The sequence below is a fragment of the Photinus pyralis genome, unplaced genomic scaffold (genome assembly GCF_008802855.1).
Source record: "Photinus pyralis isolate 1611_PpyrPB1 unplaced genomic scaffold, Ppyr1.3 Ppyr1.4_LG1, whole genome shotgun sequence".
In the NCBI taxonomy this organism is placed as follows: Eukaryota; Metazoa; Arthropoda; class Insecta; order Coleoptera; family Lampyridae; genus Photinus; species Photinus pyralis.
The window spans coordinates 50,662,753-50,685,971 of NW_022170249.1; the positions used below are offsets into that span (position 1 = coordinate 50,662,753).

The 23,219-nt window shown below is 36.3% G+C and overlaps 1 protein-coding gene across 3 annotated transcripts in view; it reads right to left on the reverse strand.

The window, feature by feature from the left end:
• Positions 1 to 23,219, reverse strand: part of LOC116177615 (hemicentin-2) — a 155,973-nt gene that overhangs the window by 34,941 nt on the left and 97,813 nt on the right. For all 3 annotated transcript variants that reach the window (XM_031496629.1, XM_031496641.1, XM_031496634.1), the window contains one exon: positions 11,596 to 11,889. In XM_031496629.1, the coding sequence (XP_031352489.1) occupies positions 11,596 to 11,889 (294 nt within the window). The remainder of the gene's footprint in view (positions 1 to 11,595; positions 11,890 to 23,219) is intronic.

Below are 23,219 nucleotides of genomic sequence, written 5' to 3' on the forward strand. Positions count from 1 at the left end.
AAAAAACTCAAAGTTGAATTAAAAGAGCATTATAAAGTTTCCTTTCATTTTCTCTGTAAAATATGATCTCATTAGAAGTACTACCGGCTAGATCGGATAATATGAATGCGGTTGGTGTATTTTTTCGCCTTTCTGCCTAATTTGCATTAAAAGGCAATAATAAAATATTTATCACCATTTTCACAATACGCCAACAAACGCATGAACTAATCGGTATTGGCATTTCAATGTATGTATATGAGCAATTGTACACGACAAGGGATGTATTGCTATTTTAGTTAGTTACCGAGGCTTTCCTTTTCACTTATCATGGTGGTATTGAAATGAAGTACGGTTTTAAATTTATTCACCCGTGTGTTATTTATTATGTGTACAGCGTGCTTTTCTTAAAAGTGAACATAAAATCCATTTCTCCTTATGTTCACTTTAAAAAAAATCACGTCAACTTAATTGGAAAGTTTATTTGATGCCAGGTACTTTTCTAATGAAACAATTTATAAAATGCTTTTTCTTCAAATCGGATTCATTAAATGAGAATAAAATGCACATATTTAATTTTCACTAGTGCAAATTTATTATTTGTTAGTGAAGTAAATCACTTTAAAAACGTGCTCCTATTTAAAATTTAAAAAGTAAAGATTACATTTTGAAAACATCAAAAAAAGTCCAAATCGATTAAGAACGGCGTCTTTTTGTTTTTCTCTTGTAAAGTTCCTGGGGAGTTTTGCGTTGGATGATCCTGCAGGAATAAGTCAAGATAAGAAATGCATATAATGTGTACCTACACATGTTGCACTTCAATTTTGTATAGGGTTCCAGCAGTTTGTTGCAACTATCTACGAATTTTTTTCTGCTATACGTAAAACTGCATCAAACTGGGGCTTTTTGAACAACTTTCGTATTTGAGACCCGACAAACACGCCCTCTTTTACTTTTGCATCATTTAAGTTAGGAAATTTGAATCGAAGGTAAAGAAAAGCTTTGCCGTCCTTATTTATGGTACTTTAAATACTGGAGACAATGCGCAAACGGGGCTGCCTCTGCTGCTGTTAGTTTTTCGCGACGGTAAAACAGCGTGTACATTTGTTTACGTTAAATTACGGGCAGTCAGCCCTAGGTATTTGTTTTGTTGAAGACACAGAGTTCGTCATAATAAATCTGTGCAGAGGCAAGTTAGCCATAGTTGTCTGAACAGTTTATCGAGTGTTGTCCGATTACGGATAGTTTTGTTAAGGCTCTCTTTTTATTATAAGTTCCTCACCTTCCGAACAGCCACCGAAAATTTGTCTTATTCATCAAACCAGTTTTATTTGACATCTAGTTCTGTGTTATAAGTGAAGTTCAGAAGGTGTCGGCGTTTGTGTGAGTTAAATGCACCTTGTATCGCAAATCTTGTACGACCAGATTATTTGGATTATTAAAAAAAACTGTAAGTAATTTAAGGATTTCTTATTTTAATTGTCGACCGCTTGCGTGCGGCGTAATATGTCCAAACAAGCTTTGTAAGCTTTTTCTTCTTTCGGGGATTTTATTTTCATTTGTTTTTGTGTGTTTTGGAATAAATTGTCAATCACAATTGTGTTTATTCGAATTCATTGTGCGACCCAGATACGGCTTTCATGTCAGATTTTTTCGATTCGTTCCCACGAGTTATCTCAGGTCGTTTAATAAATTCTTTGGAATTTTCGGAAGCTGAGACCACCGAGTCTCTCCAGTTGAGAAATTTAGTCAACATTGAGATTTTTTTTGTGAGGGTACATAAAAAATTAGATGCATTGTTAGCATTTTGACGAGGAATAATTATTACGCCCCGGGATAAGTTTATTTCAAAGTGTTTACGCACTCTAGCGTCTCTCCAGAAGTGTGGCGAGACACAACAGGACGGAAAGGCGGTCCTGCTTTTAGGCGTAAACGAGTCCATGGCCAAGGATATGGTTCAGATCAGGATTTCGCCTCAATCGACCGAACCATCTCACCCATGATTGCGCTGGGACTCATCGATGTTGAAAAACTTTCAACCTAAAGACGAGTAGCTAGCCGCTCCCCAGCAATCTTGTCTGAAGAGTCAGCAGCATCGATCATTATGGATCACGTATGAATCTTAGATTACTTATGACCGTTTGCATCGACAAATTTAAGCGGGGTTTAGTTTACGCGTAGCTTAAAATCTATGGTAACGAATATTGCGACAATGGTTGCCATGGATTTTAAACTGCGCTTAATCTTGTTGGTGCAAACGGCCATTACAGTGTTTGGTTACAAATCCCAATAAAACTCTGAGCACACAACATTTGCTGTCCGTTTAACGTGGACAACAACTTCAATGAAAACTGATATCCCAAAAATATTACGATCAATTTCTATAAAACTTTAACTCCAACTTGGCTGGACTCTTGATTAGCACGTACTGACTTCTTTTTAACGATCAAAGAATCTGTTGAAACGAATAAAAGCAAAAAACTTCGCCAACAAACTTGAATGTAGAAACGCGCGTCTTTTAAATTTCCAAAGAACAGCCTTAAACAAATCTAAATTTCTGAACCAATTACCTCAGCTTGGCAACTCGAGACAGCAATCAAAGCTTCGCTACAGGACGTATTCTTCAGTCAAATAGGCAGAGTTTACGTGGAATTATCTTTTCTAAAATACAACATCTTCTACGAAACCAAACGGTGTTTTTCCTCTTAAAAAGCATCCTTACTTTTACATAATTTCACCAATCTTTTATAAAACAAAGGAAATACCCAATAAATCAAATCTGACCTGTTACATAAATGAATTAATAAAACAATTGATAAAGAAAAATGAGGTAACATTTTCCTATCATCAATAATTCTAGGAACTAATCACAAACAAACACATTGTACAGTCTAGATACGCAAAATCGTTTTGTGCTTAGCCATAAGGAATCACCAGAAAAATTAAATGAATTGAAATGGTATTTGATTAGTAATTAAACGACCGTATTCACTTCAGGTGACCTCAACGTCCAAACCGACATTGTTTACACAGCAGTATTTATCACCCGATGAGTATGCCGACACAACCATAGGTCCGACGCTCTTGGTTCGCGTTATGGCAGCATTTAATACTATTATCATGTTATCACCCATTCACAGGTTTCACTGTAAGGTTTATTTATGTTTAGAAACTGATTGTATTCTGTTTGATAATGCTTGCTCGTCGCCTGACAACGCATTGAAAGTGGCTATGGTAAAGTGGTAAAACGTCCGGGAGTGAGAATATTTAAGTCGTTAGGATCTGGAGTTTAAGATTGCCTCTTTTTCCACAATTACTGTGTTAAATTCCTCCAGTTATATACTACCCTAACTAAATAGATTAATTGATTTGACGCCGTCCCCCGAAAATTCTTCACACTGGAGAGCAGCGAGTGGGTTAAATGACTATGTTATAAGATTGTGAATCTATTCAACGGATTGATTCATTAATCGGTTAAATTATCTATGTGCACCAACCAAGTTCCTCCCATAATAATTAAATATTTGAAAACAACGTCCACGCCGAGCAATTCAACGTCTAAGAGCACCCATAGACGCTTCAGTAGGCACGGCGATTTCTAAATGCGCAGCTTTGGAGGAAAAATGAACGGAAAGACACAAAGGTAGGATAACGATAGGATTTTGGCATTAAAGTGCAACAAGAAATTTTCCCACACGAATCAAATTGCCATCGCACACCATAGAGGATAATTTGGCAAACCATCGGGATACAGTTTAATTTGTAAATTGAAAAACAAATCTGGGAATGCTTCCTGCTGAACAATTCTCGCAATAACCAACAAGACGCGATAGGATGCCATGGATGACGACGGAACTGAAGGCTGCTGTCTAGTACAAGGTGGGGAACGGGAAGCAAGTGTTTTGGAATGGGTAGTACTCTGCTATTAGGGAAGGGAGGGGCATGCAGCAGGTGACATTCCATTCCTTGACTCATAGCATTTCACTTTCAGCAGTTCCCGTCATGGAGCCGTGGAAGTTAATGATGTCAGGAGTGGCGACTCGGTGCCCGGGGTTCAGCGTGCGTTTTGCCCCAGATTCAATATTCATCGAGATGATTCTGTTCCCGCTCGTGACCCAATCTTACGCCCCCTTCGGTCTTCTGACTTGTTTACATGTGATTAATTTTCAATGGGGGTAGGTACCTCAAGTCACGTATCTACGCGGACCAGTACATTAGATAAATTATAGGAAGCGATGGAAAGAGTGGAATGCCAATTTTTTTGAACGCCTTCAGCAGTGCGTCAACGAAAACGGACATAACAAGCAGATTTGATTTCCCAAAAACACTTGGTTCCCGTGCCCCACCCTGTATTATGAAAAAATCGTAGAAGAAAATGTATGGTATTATAAATATTTTTCAATACTGTTTACAAACGTGCTATGTATGGAGGCTTCTGACTAATAGCCTCTCTTCAATACTTGATTCAGTTCCGGCTTCTGTTAAAGTACTTTAAAAAATATCTCACGTGGTCGTGGGTAAATATTTTTGGCTTAGCACTTCAATTGCATATTTAGTTTAGTTTGGGCATTTATAATATTATGGGATTAATAAATGTGTAGATGCAAAAAATTGATTTAAACTCAGGAAACTATGGTCCGTTAATACGAGTGCCTAAATTACCTGGGGCAGCTACAACAAGAAACAGCAAACGAATCTAGGTAAGGAAAATTGTAGCAAATATATTCTCAATGACGATAAAACCATCAAAAGTCTCCACAACAAATTTAACTTACTTGCTCAAAAGTGCAGCAGCTGAGGAATCGATTACTGTTTAATAGGAGCTACTTTGGATTTTGTAATGGCACGGCACGCAACGACTTTTCAATCAGGAGCGGAAAAGCAAAAATAAACAACAAACAAAGCGCTCTTCCGAGGCATTACAAAGTGCGAACTTCCAAGGATTAACTCACGTGGGATGACCAACGAAGCAACAAACAAATATTCGGCGAAGAAGGACCAAACAGAGTGCGTTGCACGACGAAAGCAAATTTGAGCTGCCACCTTTTGAATGACGACTATTGAAGGGTTCGATTTAATTGACTATATTATTTGGTTTAAAGCGTTATTTATGGGCAAAAGGTTGGTAGTTGAAAAGAATAATAAATTGATACAAATAGTTAATTAATATTGGGACGATGTTGGTTAGGTGCATAATCTACATAAAATTGATAGGACATAATCTCGAAGAAAACTTTCTGTTGTTGGATGGAGACAACAAAGAAACTGGATGTTAATGGCAATGACGACTGCTACAGTAAAAGAATAGTAATTGAAGGTTTGGTAATTACATCCAACGGTATGTAATGACTACCACAAAAACATTTCTTGTGTTATCGCGACGAATGCAGCTCATTTGCCAATTGCTCTGGCGAGCTCTTCTAGGTATGCATGCGCATTAACTCGGCATTGTGAGTAAGTAAAACAAGTTAAAAAGTAATCGTAAACGATTTACATAAAGCGCATTTCCACTTGCATTCATTTCCCATTTGTAAGATGCAACTTCTGTTAAAATCGTAAAAATCCGGCCACAAATATGAAAGATAGCGTTGCACATGGGCAATCCATTGTTGACGTGCTACTTCAATTTCAGTTTATGAGAAGAATTTCATTTCAATGCTTTTCTAAATAAGAAAGTTGGAACTGCGCATGCGCAAACCTAAATTTTAAAACTAATGTTAGATTTTCCTTTGTTCCAAGCGCCTAAGTATCAAATTTCACTTAAATAGTTCCATAGATAAAAAAGTTGGCACGGCGCATGCGCAAAATAAAATTTTGAAACTGGCGCTAGATTTTCCTTTATTCCAAGTGCCTATGTATCACATTTCATTTAAATTCTTCCATAAATAAAAAAGTTGGCACTGCGCATGCGCAAAACCAAATTTTGAAATTGGCGTTTGATTTTCCTTTATCCCAAGTGCCTATGTATCAAATTTCGTTTAAATTCTTCCATAAATAAAAAAGTTGGCACTGCGCATGCGCAAAACCAAATTTTGAAATTGGCGTTTGATTTTCCTTTATCCCAAGTGCCTATGTATCAAATTTCATTCATATACTTTTATAAGTAAAAAAGTTTGCAATTCGGTTTACAAATGGTCGAGATGCGAAAAGGGCACTGTGAATTTTGAATCGATTCGATTCAACTTTTGGCATTGCGTATTATATGGCTAAATCTATGCCCATATTGAATTTCATGCAATTCAGTTCATAACTAACGGAGATGTAAAAGCGATCGAACATTTCTAAACAAAGTTATCGTTCACACGGACAGATAGATGGACAGACAGACAAAGGAACAGACGGAGAGACCAACCGGCAGGCGACAGATAGCAATGCAAAATTATAAACGATCTCTAGGATCGTTAATAAACGGCAAAAGTGTAAAATTATGGAACATGTAAAAAACGGTTTTTTGTTTTTTTTACAATAACTTTTTTTGTAAGCGGTACAGAAAAAATTCCTTCCTTGGTACAAGACTCGACACCATAACGAACCAAATAGCGAAAAAAGTAGAACAATAGCTCTTAAGATAAAAAACTAGTAGCGTCGCAAAGTTAGCGGACGGACGGACGGACAAAGTGGCCACAATAGCGCGTTTTTATTTTATTTTTGTGGAAATGCGCTAAAAAGGAGTGTAATTAGGCGGAAAGTTCGAAATAACAAATTTATATAAATAAGGAAAACAAAAAACCAAGTGAGGGCACTTATTAGAAGTAGACTCATGTCATGCTCTTATTGAGAGATCACAGAAGGAATGTGCCCGTTTAAGATAATGACGGCATGGGACTGGCAACAACGCGCACGAATGTACAGTGTAAACAATCCTTTTCAAGGAATAAACATGGATGGAAATTGAAGATTTTAAGAATGTTAAAATTTTGTATGAATTTCTGTATTTTTCATTACCGCAAAAAGAATGAATCTGGTGAAGATGCAAACATTTCGAAAATTGTGCATTTGCAAATCCAGATTGTCTATTATACTACAAGAGTGACAGCTTTGAAGTCATACGATTGGCAGGAATAGGAACACGCGTTGTTTTCACCCAAAGGATTCCATAAATAAGGCTCGACTGGAATCTTATAACAACAAAAACAACAACATTTACAAAAACTTTCTCAAATGGGTGCCCGAACAATTTCATTACTTTATTTGGGTACCAAATCTCAGAGTAATATTAGGTCACTCATATCTAATACCAGAAAACGCTAGTGACTCTTTCGATATCTAACTCCCCTAATATCAACAAGCTGCTCACTGGTGGTATACGAAATGCCCAAAAATGTCTCCGGGCTCTCGCAAATATGAAGCATGAACACCTTGGCTCCGCTATTACACTTCAGGAATCATGTGACCTTCTTTACAATGAACAAATGTCTCGTTAGATTCGTCGACATGGAAAGTAAATTATTCAGGGCATGAGTTATTGACTATCGTAACATTGAAGGGAAATAAGTGGTGAAGGGCTAACCCAAAATTTTGACGACTGTATTTCCAAATCAAAAATACCGTTTCCGTTTTAGATGTCGACGTACGTGGAAAGTGCCGAAGAAGAAGATTACTAAACGTTGTTCTTATTCCGTTTCAGCTAGGTCCGGCACCTTCTTCGAACGAGCTGCGAAGGATATTGCGACAGTTTGCCGCTTCGTTGCTTACTGACCGATCTCCCCGCGTCCCAGACAAGCCGTCGTCACGGAGCAGCTTACCATCTTCCAGACTACGGTCGTCGATTGGAGCAACTTTTGCAAAGAGGTATGTATTGATTATATAACCCGCCGTTCTGTGTTTTTAGGTGGAAAAGGAGTCACGATTGAGATCGACGAAACGAAGAACCGGAAGTACAACCATGGACGAAGAATCGGAGGACAGTGGGTTCTTCTACAAATCATTAAGGAGACATTGCATCATTGCATTCTTTAGATCATTGCACTGTGCGTTATCGTAAGTTATTGTTATGGTAAAGTTTCTCTTAATAAAATGAAGCACATGTAACTATTTTAGGTTATTGTTTTACTTACGTTTCTCTATTACGAAAATTAAGCAGAAATCAATTGGAACCCTTCTAAACGCTAAAATATATAGAGCAAAATTATTGATTTTATGATGTACACGTAGCGCCAACTATTGTACAATTAAGTTTAATAGTTTCTTGTAGTATGCATAAACAGGCATATTTACAGTTGTCATTATTATCTAATAATATAGTTAGTATAAAATATAAATTACAAACGATATAATTATAACACAAACAACATGTCTTAAACTTCCAAATTCCAATTCAAGGAACTACTACAAACAGTTTTTTTGTAAATTGTGCGAAACCGGGCACATTTGCGCAAAAAAAACTACCACCTTTCGAAAAAACAGACCATTTCTAAGCATTTTTGCAATTTTTTTTTTAATTCGCATCGACCCGTATCTGGATTCTTACCAATTGTTCTAGTAGACCTAGAGATAACGACAGATTTTGGGCGATGATTGGTAACGTCTGTCCCCGCAATTTTCTCTTTACATAGGTTAGAACTAGCGTGTAAACGTATATCATACGTCTGTTGAGCGATCAGTTCTATTTTTAAGTAATTTTTCAAATTCGTATGCCATTAATACATGTAATGAATACATATGATTTCATATTGACACCCTTGCCAATCAAGATAGAACACATTACCTCATTTTTAAAAGCAATAGAAAAGCTTCTTCGAGTTCCATAAAATCGGTAAAATTTGAATTAGGCACCGTTTAACGAAATGAACTCAAATTATTAAATTAAGAAACAACCTTTCTGGTCGACAATACAACTTGGATTGTCTTGTCTACTTCCCATTAATAACAATTATGAACGTAAAGCATTTGCAGTTTAGATTTGTATTATTTTAAATTAAATTTTATTTGTCCCTCTTGTTCTAGACCCTCATTACAGAGTGACCCGCATAAAGCTTTTACTTATATCTTACTGGAATGTAGGCTTTAAATACACGATTAATTCACTGAGTGGTTGTGTTACACTCAAAATAACTTAAACATAAGAATCAAAATTACCAATATAATCGAAGGTATTCATTCCCTTGAGCTTAACAACAATCATCTTATCATCTTTTCTTTTTTCTATAGCTTAAATGGCTCAAATTGAATGAGGGAAAACAAAAACTTTATAAAAGGGCATTTTTAATTTATAACGTTCCGACGTCTTCGTACCCGGGAATGTGAAAATAACGCTCGTCACGATAACATTTGAATAAAGCTGCATTGAAATATAAACAACTAAAATAAAATGACGGTTTCAATTCTTGTTTGAAATTTCAAAATATCCTTGCCCTTTGCTATTAATATACTGCAGTCTCAATCACCGACGTCAGGCTAAACACATTTGAATGAACTAGAATCTGTACTAGTAGAAGATACTTTAAATTTACTGACGTTATGCTACTGGTAGCTATAAAAAGGAATCGCTTAAGAACTTTACAAAGAGTAAAAATCGTTAACGTAATTGAATTTCGTCAACACTCTTTAACATTTAAACTAAACTACAAAGCATCTTTAGCATTTCATCTAGGTAGATCAGAGCAAAGTACCAACTCACGAGAAGGGTTCACACGATGAACGTCGTTTGTTATTTATAACGAATCGTTATTTTTTTAACAGTTGTTTGATGAACAAACAAGTATAAAAGATAGGAATTGTTAACAGTTTACTTTCTCGGGGGTAGACTCGTAATGTGTTATTATTTTTCGAGGGATCAAGTTTTAGTTCCAAGACCGCTTCGTGTTAGGTACATCGGATCTAGAAAAGGATAACATAATCCAAACAATGCTGGAAAGTGAAAAGAAATGGAGAATAGTAGCACAGTTAATTGTGAAAATAATAGGCACGGGAGAAAAAGAAGCTAGATAATAGAAGGGAATAGGGGATAGAGACCCCTCTGGAAGAATGCTTGAGCGATGCTCAGAGGCGGATATCTTCGAGATTAAGGGAGAAGGGGTTTAGTGGGTGTGAGCCCCACATTACCGTCGCGAAAAGATGCAGGGCGACGGTGTGCGGTAGGACATTTCCCTAATTCTCTGTTTAAAAAAAAAGTACACCGAATCTAAGTTTCAAGTTTGGGTACCTTCGGGCTTAATTGTAACCTCTTCTTAAGACCACGAAATATCAGCGAACAACTTGCGGTGCAGCTTATGGCAAACTAGGTCTACCTCCAACTCCTGAATATGCTTCCCTGTTCTCTGGCATATCAACTAGAGGCACTTTTCTTGTGACATTAAAAGCTATTAAGTTAGGAGGAGGGCATCTTCAGGCCGTAGCGTCAAAGTTAAAATATAATAAGTGGATGAATGGTGGTAACATAAGAAATTTTTTTTAAAAGATGTGGATGTTGATGGGGCGGTTGACTTTGTTGTGGTTGTAATGTGAGGTTATGTGTATGTAGGAGGAGGGCATATCGCTAAGACACAAGACTCTTACAACAGACTGTCCTGGGAGGATGATATCCAACAATTCAATCAAAACACGAAAGAATGGTTAAAAGATGTACTAAGAGAAATAAAAATATGGATACACTCCAACCAGCTTATGGGGATGTTGAACGCGGAAAACACAACGTTGGGACTACTCTCTACCAATCATCGTATGAACAAGTATGAAGAGAAAGTAGTAACGCTGCGTTAAAGTGGTGACTCAATTTCTTCCAGTGCATTATTGATAACAGGAGAAACTTAGAATTAATCGGTATACATATCAGCAAGGAGAAAACTTTCTTCTTCAAGGAGGGTTTTGGAGAATGTAGCTCGTGGTATATGAACGGAGACTACCTCACAGTTCGGCGTAGCCTCCATACGTCCACAAGGCAAGAACTCCTTTCTTATGTAATTAGTCACATATGAATCTTTGTTCTAGTCTGATAAAATTACGTAAACATGCCCTTAAGCATCAAATACAAATTCTCATTAATTGGCCACGCTGTATATATCGTTAAAGAGCGGTTGGCACTTTAATTTTCCGGAATTATAAAATTGCCCCCTTCATTGTAATTTAGAGTGTATTATCTCATATTACATTCCACTTTCTCATCCTATTGTAACTCATACTTCAGAATAATGTAATGATAACTGGGTTAGTCTTAATTAGGGGAAATTTAGATGGTAGCTTTTCGCACATCGCAGGTTTTATGTAATATTATTCAGTACATTTAACCCTAAAGTTATGAATTGTTTTTGCAAGTCGAAAGTTTTCCGTTTTGTCTCTTCACAATAAGAAAGCACACGTCGTATGTGGGTCAGGTTTAATACGGTTTCATGTCAATACTCCAAATGGACTAATGGACTGTTTTAATGGCCAATGAAAGAAAATGATGAGTGTACATCCTTCCTATGTTCTTCTTGCAACTAAAAGCTTTCTCTTTGTACACCAAACCGTAGCTCGTAAACCGGTGAAACAAATCAAATTTTTAGGTGCATTAGAGAAAAGTTAGTTCTTACTCGGCACAAATTATGAATATGTATGTGATCACAGTGGGGAACATTTGTAGGTATTAGAAAATCGATGTTTAACCGTAGGCAGGGTAACTAAAACTACTTTGCTTACTTGCGGGTATTATGTAAAACAGGCACGGTTTTTCTTGTCTTCCAACACTGTTGGTGGCCCAACAGGCTAAAGATTCCAAATCCGCAGTGCCCGGGACAAAGTGTAACGTTGAGACGCCGTTTTCATTATGTATTCTTGCTCCCTGCACTGGAAGCACTCCTTTGCTCGTATTGTACGTCCAGGAAAACCGCGTTACCTCGGGTAATGCATCGACGTGACAATCAACAGTAAGAGCTTCGTGAGAAAGCGCTCCGACTCTCATCACTTCAAATCCTTTAGCACAACGTGGGGCATCTGTAATTCATACACAAAAATGAGTACCCTAATTTACTTTGCATTTCTTTGTGACATTCGCGGAAAAAACATAATAAAAGAGTGATAAATAAAGGGGGACGGTAGCATGTGACAACGACTCATCATCTGCAGCCGTTGACGTTAAGAACTGAAGTCACGAAGTGCATGCAACTATAAATTCTACTTATTTATGAAACCAGAAAACGCAGAAGACACGTTTGTTACAAAGGATATATTCTGAATTACGTCTACGTTTATAACCACTAGATGATTTTATCTTAGTAAAATTGCTTTTCAGTTCAAGATACAAACGAAATACTTATACACTCCAAAAATGGCAGAATATAATACATCTTTCATATCCCAGACAGTTATTAACTGTACATATATTATAATGTAATCTATTGTAGATACAAAAGCATAAGATTTATATCGCCGCTTCTTTACTATAAGTCCGTAACTTATGATTTAAAATGCTCGCCTCATTTTAATTTCACTCCCACCATACTAACAAAAACGTGTACGGCATTAATCTGGGACTCCATTCAAGAGCTTTTTGAATCTATTCAACCTACTAAAATTGCTTGCTTGTACCATTATAAAGCCACACAAGCAGAAAATGGATACTATACGTGCTCAATTATTTTCATAATTAAAAATAAAGGAATGATACAAGCTACGACATCAAAATTATGTCATAATTAACAAAGGATTAATTAATCAGATGTAAGAATCATTGCTCATCTTCCATTTCAAGCAGATTGTCGTCAGGCATTCATTAGTTATAAAATTCTCACATTGCCCTGTATTTTTATACATACATGCCTCTGTTTTGCTAAACGCAATGAGCAGAAATTTGTAAAAAAAATTGGATATTCATGAATATGATACTCGCAACAAACATTGTATATCTGTACCTTATTGTAGATTAACTAAAACCCAAAATAGTTTTGATTTCATAACAAAAAAATTTTATAATTGTATTCCACCGAACATTAAATGTTTACCTTACAATTCATTTAAAAACAGGACTAAATTATTTCTGTCAAAAAACGCATTTTATTCATACAGTGAATTTCTCTGCACCAACTTGCAAAATATGTAAACTTTTTAGTTTAGTAGGTATACTTTAGTTATTATAATAGAGCTCTGAAGGATGTAAGTAGACTGTTCTACGTTTAACATTAATAAAATTATTATTATTATTATTATTAATAACAAAGTAGATGATAACAGACAAATCGTCGCGAAACCTTCATTTTCATGCCTACTTTCTGTCAGGACATTTTAGTTTCCATGACAGAGGCAGAGCAGACTACGTTTCCTGCCGCTTGTCACTTTACCGGCCGCATCTGTGACATTGTTCAACGTCTATAATGATTCCTGTCATCACTGACAGATTGACATTAATCAAAAGTTGTATATAAAAATTGATATTTTATATTAAAATACAATTTCGGGTAAAATTTAATACAAAACTCGTCAGTAAAATGACATTACCTGACTCGAAAATTAAAGGGGTCTTGTACTTCAATATTTCCTCGCCAGTAATGTGCCATTTTCCTGACTTATGTAAATAACTATTGTGCAGATTGAGAAAAAGTGATAGAGAATTACATTATGGGAACAGCGCTGCAGCTGACGAACATTAGAATTTCAAATGTCTCGCACAAGTCTCAATTACGATTGTCAATACAACCATTTAAAATAAACTAGCCATACAAACTCATTTGCAATATGCGATAAACTTCGTTTTAACAACTTACGAAACACAAAACACCAACTACCATTTTTCACACGAATGGCGGGATTTTCGTGTCTTAGTTGAACGTATCTAACAATCAATTTCCATAGAAACAAATATCACATAGGAAACTGTCTACAGAGAAATTTAACTGCGACAAGAAAGATCGGTTGTCCAACTGATGGTTCAAAGCATTTCTGGCACTTATCAGTTATCATGTGCTCATTAATTTGTTTGTGACAGTTTGGATATGATTTATTAGGCTTTTCGCTTATTATAGAAAATATAAAGGTAATGGACCGACGCCGACTTACGCGCGGCGGGGAAAAGCGCCTTTTTCTCTTATGCTGGTGCTACAGCTGCAGCTTTGGAGCGTAATTCAGGCGCTATTTCCTGGCGCTAGAAATAATGGAAGCTACACATTCGCGTCGGTTCTGTCGTTCGCTGTGGTTGTGTTGCGGGACAGTGAGTTATAAAAAAAAATAATTGCGACCATCGTTTTTCGGGAAGAAGCTGAAGAAATAGAATTACAAGCTAACAAGAAGAGAAAATTGACCAAAAGGTGGTATTTAAAGTGAAGTTAGTCCAGTCACCTGCACCTTCAAAAGGAAATGGAATGAGACTAGTCTCAAAGCGGCCGAAAATTAAAACTCGTTATAAAGTTCTGGAAAACTCGTTATAATAGTATATTAAGATACAAGTGTATAATCAAGTCTTTAAAGCACGCGCAACGAGTTTAAGGGCACGACGCAAAGCGGAGTGCCTTTAACGTTGCAAGTGCTTTAAAGACCAATTATACACGTGTATCTTATAGTATTTTTTATTATACCTGCAGTATAATCTAAAAATAGGAAATACAATGAAGTCATATTGACGTTATACTCGAATACATGTCTAATTAAGTGGGCTGGGTGTTCGTAATTTCACGATTGCCATGGAAATGTCACTTGACGTTTGCTTATCATCGTCCTTGTGAATTAAACGATTTCCGTTGAAAAAAATAATACACCGCCCATTAAATCGATTGTTGTAAAATCTAAACAAACGTTGGTAGGTGTAAAATCCAACTCCAGTAAAGCTTAAAGCCTATTATAAAGAATATGAAAAGTTGTTTCCATGGATGAATAGGAAGTTACTTACGAATACAGTCTTAAATGCATCCATAATGCTGGCATATATGAAGGAAATGTCAAAGGTATTTAAATCTATATTTTGGTGCATTCATTCAAAACTTTAAAGCAATGCTGCGATTAAAAAGGGGAACAGATTTGGAAGCATACCTTAAATTACGCGCGTTTGTGAAAGCTTCAACCAAAGGATAGGTACAAAAGCCAAAGAAATGTTCTGCATTTACAGAAAGCGACCTAAGAGGATTTTTTATTTCATCCAGATGACAGTTTCAAAAGTCATACTTGAAGTATCGTTACTTAGCAACTTTAAAGCACGTGTGTTTTAAAGGCCCTTTTTCGCACGCATTTGAGTGTTTAAAACGGAGATTGTGATTCAGGTATAATAAAAAAATCTTTATAATTTAGCGCGTTTCCAATAACAGTAAACACAGTCTATAATCAGACGCCGTTTGTTGCGACACATCTGATTAGTTACAGGTAATAATTCTTACGGGAACGGTTACAAAACTGATAAATTATTTTTTTACTATCGGCCGTTGAAATCGGTCTTACCAATTAAAACAAAATCTACACATTTTGTTCCGATCGCAGCAATTTCTTCCTGAGCGAAAACCGGCTTGTTCTATGAGAAGCTTAACTTCTATGTATGAAGATAACTTTGATATATCATCTCTAACACTTTATATGGTAAACTTCACAAAAAATTTACCGAAAATTTGCAGGATCACCCGAAACTCTTCAAAGCAACTTCTTTCGGAAGATATTCAGTGACAAGAATATTGTTCTAAAACGTTAGTAACCAATTTTACAAATTTCCTAAATGCTATTCTTAATTAATTGAAATATATTAAGTAGCACACTTCTAAAATACCACAAGTAGCATCTGCTGGTGCCATTCAACAATTGAAAAGGGGCTTTAAGGAAGAAACCGCTAAAACATATTTTAATCCCTATACACCAAGAACGTCAAATTCTCACAGGACTCTATGTTCGAGCAAATTGTCGTCACTACATAAATTTAAGGATAGTTTACTAATTTAGAATCGCAGTGCCAAATTGGTAAAAATGCATTTCAAATTCATTCACCTCCACGTTCAAAAATTTTCTTCAGGATAATAAAGACGATAACGCAAATCCAACGAAATATCTAAACCACAACGTTTCGCCATGAGACGCCGTCACACATCACTGAAATACATAATTCTTCCAAAGGAATAAGATACCGAAAAGTTGCTACGTACAATTTCTTTAAAAACTTCAACTCCAACTAGGCTGGACTCTTGACTGCTGACTTTTCTTTGTCGAACAAACTATAAATTAAAGACGCGCGGCATCTCAATTTAAAGACAGCAACTCAGCGACAAAACGGCCTATTCTAGACAAAAACTCTGGTATTTAAACGGACTTCCCTTCTCTAACAAATCGAAATTTCTTTACCGATTACGCTTGGAACCTCGATAAACCAATGTAAGCTTCGCTGTAGGACGCTTATTACATAAACTTTACGCGAAATTATCTAAAATACATTTCCTACAAAAAAAAGTTTTTTTCCCGATTAAAAGGGATCCTTATCTCTAGATAATTACATTAATCTTTTATAAAAATAAACGAAATACCCAATAAATCAAATCTGAACTGTTACAAATGAATTAACAAAACAGATAAAAATTTTCCTATCCTTAAAATTCTAGGAACTGATCTTTTTTGCAACGAAACAATAAACAATCACCTTGGATAAGGGCTAGATAAGCAAAATCGCTTTGTGTTTATCCGTTCACGAGATTAATTATATGAATTGAAATGAGCGTTTGATACTTCAGGTGCCTGGACCTAAACCTCAACGTCCGACCCGACATTGTTTACACAACAATATGTTAGATTTAATTATTATGTGTTTATATGAGTAGGTGCATTATATTTATTTTATCCCTAATTCTCAAAGTTGGACTTTTATATTTTGTCTATTTCATATGAAAATGTGTGTTTGCCAAATTATATTTGAAAAGAGAAATATGTCAACGTATTATAGCATGTGGACTAAAAAATGCCCTAAAAATATTATTTTTTTTAAATTTTAACCATCGATCTTGATCACTAGTTATATTTACTGTTACGAATAACCATCGATAGTAATCAACCCCGTAAGAAACGACAAGAGCCTGCTGGAGTTAATATTTTTACAGTTAAAGTACCTAACAGTTTCCTCATATCAATAAATTCAATTTATCAGTGATCATCCTGTATATGCAGAATTTTAGATCCCACTACCCAACAATAGGACACCAGTCAACGATACCCAAGTACTCTCAAATTTTGTGCTTGATAACTTTGCAGTTTTTTTTGATAAATGTATAAATTTGTCAGTATAGGGAATTTTATACGTGCACGGCTTCATAAGGAAAGAGAACGGGACCCTTGAAGGGTATAAATAATTATTGGGCAATGAATAGTGGCTAGTCCTCCAAAAAGTAAAAAAGTAGTGGTGAAACGCCTCTCATAGTGCCTACTAGGGACGCATCCCCACGACAGTTGACTAAATCCTAGGAGAGGCGGCGACGCCAGGCATATGTCAAAGTATCAAGTATCAAACGTGATTTAATTTCTTCTATAAGTAAGAGTAATGAGTAACAGTAACATTAATCAACCGACGGATCGAGTTCTACAATTGACATCAAACCTAAATTTCAATCGGTAATAATAACCCTTATCTGTGTTGGACAAAGAGTCGTCTGTGAAGTCATTCAAGCAGCAGACATAAGCTGCCGAGAAGAAAATTCGATAACCATTCTCTATTCTAGAGTTATTGTACTATTATTAACTGGTATGGACGGGCAGAAAAAAAAACATTTCATAAAGAAGCTTTTCAGTCTAAATTTAATACGAAGCCCCTGGTAAATATTGTGTGATATATTTACCCCATCATCAAGGCTCAGAAAAACTGAATTTGAAAATTTTATATTAAAATTCTAAGATTTTAAAAGCTCTAAAACGTAAATAAAGACGAAACGTAAACCTATTAGGAATCGGACCAATTTCACAAAGCAAAATTATTGGACATATCACCAGTCTGAATTGCATGTCATCTAAATTTACTGACTGGTTGGATTGTGCGAGTTTCCAAGTAATTACTTTCCAGTAACGTTTTATTAAATTTTAACAACCGCTTTCACCGGCCTTAGAAGAATAATTTTCCCCAGTGTGTCAATTAAGGTCGTATTTTTCGGTAAGTACATTATCTTGCGCCATTTGCGTCGAGTAGAAATTTGATACCGAGAAAATTACGCATATAAATACCGGTACTTAGTCACTTAGTATTCAGTAAGATGGTGGCAGATAAGGTAAACATAATCAAGCAAAACAGTAGCAATTAACCAAACAACACGATTCTATAATTGTTTTAATGCGTGCTTCCGAGTCTATCGCATCAGCAATCAGAGAATGAGGAGACATGCACTAGTTGAGGATCGAGAGAACTTGCCCACATGTAAATCGAATTGCGGTCACCACATGCTGCCCGATATGCCACATGCACATTCCTGATGGGACAAGGGTGATATGATGCAACATTTGATACTGCCCTTTTCTAACTGTCTGTAATGGCATATGTTACTGAACGAAGGACTTATCTGCTTTGTTACATAAAGCCCGTATACGGTTTTCTGAATTTTCTACTATTCAGGGATTTTAGGGTCGCTGTGCAATTTAATAGTAAACGCTAAGGGGGTGTCCGTAAGAAATTCCGATGTATGTAAGGTATCACTGTTACTCATTAGTGATTAATGGGGGAAGACCAATCTCCTGTCTTATTTAATTTCCTTAGTAGAAGTGATTAACTACTTACGCCGACCGTTACTTATCACCCATTTTGAGATGGTTGTAGTACACTAACATAAGATATATGCCTCGCAAGATAAAATTCAGTTAGTCGATCTAAAATGGATGTAGTAATTGACAGGAACGAATATTATTAAATATTAGAAGAAAAACATAATATACCTAATTGCAATATATATGGTATGTTTTAACGCGAGTTCTTAATCTGGAATTCTTTCATTTCGTTTACCGTTCATATGGATTTTCTGTGTATATCTGTCGAACTATTAAGCGCTAAGAAATTCAACCTTTTGTTCGCAATTGATCGCTTGCTATTTGAGAAGGGAAATAGTATATTGAAAGACAAGTGTTACAATGCGACCTATTGTAATACGACTATCTTGTGGCACGAGTGGCGACGCGAAGCGTAGCCACGAGTGTCCGCAAGATAGGAGTATTACAATAAAGCATTGTAACACGCGTTTTTCATACTATTTTTTCTATTTCGGTGCTTTAATTTAATTAAAAAAATCATTATCAGAAACTATAGGGAACATTAGAACTAACATGTTTTATGTTGGGAACACTTTTTATGCCGTTAAGTTTTAGGTTGGCAGCGTATAGTAAGACTGACATTTTGAAGTTCAAACATGGAAGGACCCAATGAAGTACCTACTTGTACGAACTAGTAACTGCCAACTTAAGAAATGAGTTACCAAAAAAAACGACTATAATCACTGTCTTTGTACAACTGTTTTGAAAACAGTTGTACAAAATCATCATTGTGACACCGAAATAGAAAAATAGGATTTTTCTCTTGGCTTCGACCATTATCTTCTACTACTATACACGCTAAACGTATCAAAAAAATCCAATTTTTCTTTTCAATTCATGTTATCAAATCAATAGCACTTTCCTGTTTGACATATGGACGGACGGACGAATTGTTTGTCTATGCAACGAACCTCGAGAAGAAAAATGGAATTGGCCACTGATAGTCAGGGGAAACGAGTCCTTATAACAAGCTTTGTGAATCCTCGGGCATTAGTGGGTATAAAAACGTTTGCCTTGGCAAAGAATTTACATATACACAACAGATATTTAATTGCATAAAACAATAAATAAATTCTTCACTTCTCCTTTGAAAACTTCTTCGCACATCCTTTTCACCTTCATTCCATCTCCTCAACGTGGTGTGCGCCCCCATTGACCCTAATACTATTTCAAAATAAATTCAAGGGCCTCGCTGTATTAGGAGAACACAGAAACAGTTGGACATGATTTTATTAAAGCGCTTTAATTTTTTTTCCATACCTTTTTACCACTGCCCATGACAGTAGGTCATCATTTTAAAATCAACGCATGCAAGCATAGAAGAACGCTCTTGTTTTACTACAGGGGGAGGGATGCCCGTGTTTGACTTGTTCGTATTCCGTTTGCGTTGCTAATTCCTACTTTCAGATTTGGAGATGGGAGTGCTGTCGATTATCGGTATCGTGGTTGCCGTCTTGCTGTGATGCTGGTGATCGTTTTCCTAGTGATTTTTTCAAGTGTGTTTCTCAGGTAGGTGTCACACGTAGCGCGTAACTAGGCGGCTTTATCTTGTCTGTTGGCATTACACGCGATCTCTTAATTGTAATTGATTGCATCGTGTTAACAAATAAAAGCTAATTCTTGAATGCAAGGGTAAGTTGAACATGTGTAGATACTATTCAATCTTTAGAAGCAGATTTGAAAAAAATTCAATCCTTCCAGAAAATAATCCTGAATTGTTTGTTTGCTCTAGGGGTGGAAAGACCATAGAGATATCCGAGCCGAGGTCAACAGAGAGCGGACAAAGGTCGGCCACTGTAATGGTCCCCAAAAAATTAGAGGAACATCCAAACGAGAAGAAGTGCCTAATCTGCGACAAAGTAGGGCATGCACCGTGGACGATGACCTGTCTCGACTACAAGGCGGCCATAAGGGCGGTGGAAAGAGGTCGAAAACCCTCAAAACTTGTGGACCGTGACGACCCTAGCGCATAATCCGTGATAGACCCTGTGATCCCACTAACCCGGCTGTGATGATATACTTACTCTTGTTTTTAACGTGTTTTACACAAATTATAGTTTTATTGTTTTACACAAATTTTAATCTGTTAAACTGTGCTTGCCCCGTTCACATTTTAACCGTATTGTTATATATTTTGCTTATAAATTGCGTTTCGTGCTGGTCGTACAATAATCAATATTATTCTCAAATTTATGGTTGCCCCATGAGAGGCACGATTTCTCCATCCATTGCTGAAATAGTGATGAACGATTTACTATATTTTGTGGTAAAAGAAGTTAACTTGGAATTCCCTTTCATCTGGCAGTACGTAGACGACCTCATATGTGATATGTGCCGTACCCGATAATGAATCCTAGAGTACACTCTCAACATCTTTAACAGTTACAACAATCGTCCTAAGTTCACCGTAGAAAAAGAGAAAGAGAACTGGGTCCCATTCCTCGACACCAAAGTGACACGGTTAGAATACAATTTTACCATACTGGACTGGTATAGAAAACCAACCAATTCAGGAACCTTATTCATCTGAACACCCTTACCAGCAAAAGATGAACACCATCATAGGATTAAAAAACCGAATTAAGAAAATGTGTCACCAGTCACTAATAAAGAAAAATCTTGACATCCTGTATACGAATCTCCTCGATAATTTACCCCGTATACCTAAACATAATCCTGTACACAATCCCCAAAAACCTACTGATAATACAATTACCATCTATAAGAAACTGTCATACAATCCTACCCTCACACCCCTTATCTCCAAATTATTTAATTCTTCTAATGTCAAGATCGCCAACACTGCCATTAAGAAGATGAATGTCTTTTACTCCAGACTCAAAGACAAAACACCACCTTCCCAAATATCAGATGCGCTATATTCCATCCCATGCAACCACTGAGAGTTCAGCTACATTGGTCAAACAACTCAAAAGATGTGCAAGAGGATCTCATCTCACAAAAGGGATGCCAAGTTGAAACCGAATACCACAGCGCTGAGTAATCATTCACATCTCACAGGCCACATCTTCAACTTTCACAATTTTACCATCTTAGAAAATGAAACCAACACCTACAAAAGAAGATTCTTGGAAATGTGCCACATCCAGAACAACATGGAGATCTGTGTCAACGAGAAAACGGACATCAATGCCCTCAGCACAATCTACACTTTTTTATTATCGCAACCCTACACCAAAAAGAAAACGAAGGTCACAAATACGGTACTTCCGACATAACGCAAGACCTGTCACCTCCTATCATAACGTCCTTTTTTCAATTCAATTCAGTCTTGGTTAGTAATTTACTACCAATTCAACAATTTTGTTATGTCAATTTTAAAAGTAGTGCAGTTTTAATGTGCCGTCAAAAATTTGACTTTGTACAAAACCAATATGCAATTTGTTTGTCTCTTTTTAAGATACAACCTATACATTATACTTTTTAGGGTTTTTTCAATATCACTTAAGTTGGTACCAGTCACTTTCTAGTTTATTATTAAAATTTGTACTTGCCAAAAATTTAAATAACATAGCACCTGTTGGCCGCATGGATTAAATGTCGTAATTTTTGCCTTTTGGCTTGTTTTGTGTTTTTGAATATGTAATCTGTCAACATCCTAGTCAATTTTATTAATAATAGAGCTATGTGTCATAAATTTAATCTAATGAATGTAATCACCAGTTTCGGACCAATATAATAAATTGTAAGTTTTCCTTATCCGTAGTATCGAATAATCACATTAAAACCTTTTTAGTTTCTGATGAAGGTTGCAAAGTCAACCGAAATATATTAAATTTACCAATCTTTAAATTTGGCTTACCACCTTTACGCCTACTGGACTAGGACTTCCCCCATCTTAACCACCCAATAGAAGACGATGAGTGCGGCAATTCCACGAACCTATAAATACGCAAACTACAGCCGAATTACGTACCATACTTTTTCTACGACCTCCCTTAAAATGAGGCCATAACGTATAATTTAGGGGCATGATATAGTATCCATTACCTACACCCGTGCGTAATGAAAAAATCTAGAATAGATCATATGCGTTTGGAAGGGATAAGTATCTACAAATGTCAAAACTGTCAACAGAAGTCGTTTCGAAATTCACGGAGGTCGTAGAAAAAGTACTTTTTAGTGCCCACAAAATTGTTGTAAGGAAAAAATGTTTTAAATTTCTGAGAAAAATGTCAATTGTCAGGGGTTCGAACCCTTATAAGAAAGGTTCTTACTAACCCCTCGAAGTGGTAACCCTTCGGAAATTGTTTGTTAACAAGTTTGGTGCTCGTATCCAACTGGTAAATATAATCTAAAATTTTTACATTAAGCGATCTCACTATTAGAAATACCTTTTGATGTTTTGAGATTGTTTCCTGCTGGTTTCTGTGAAATTTCTTAAAGAGATCTTCGAGTGACCGGTTTTCAAATCTGAATCAATACGTGATGGTAAAATAAGGGGTAATATCAAGCTTTACACAGCTGACCTATATGCCTATTGAAAATGGATCAAATCCAATGATCCCGTAGGGTCACAGCGCTCTCCCGCGTCTCAAGGTTTATTAAGCTATGCAAACTGTATAGGA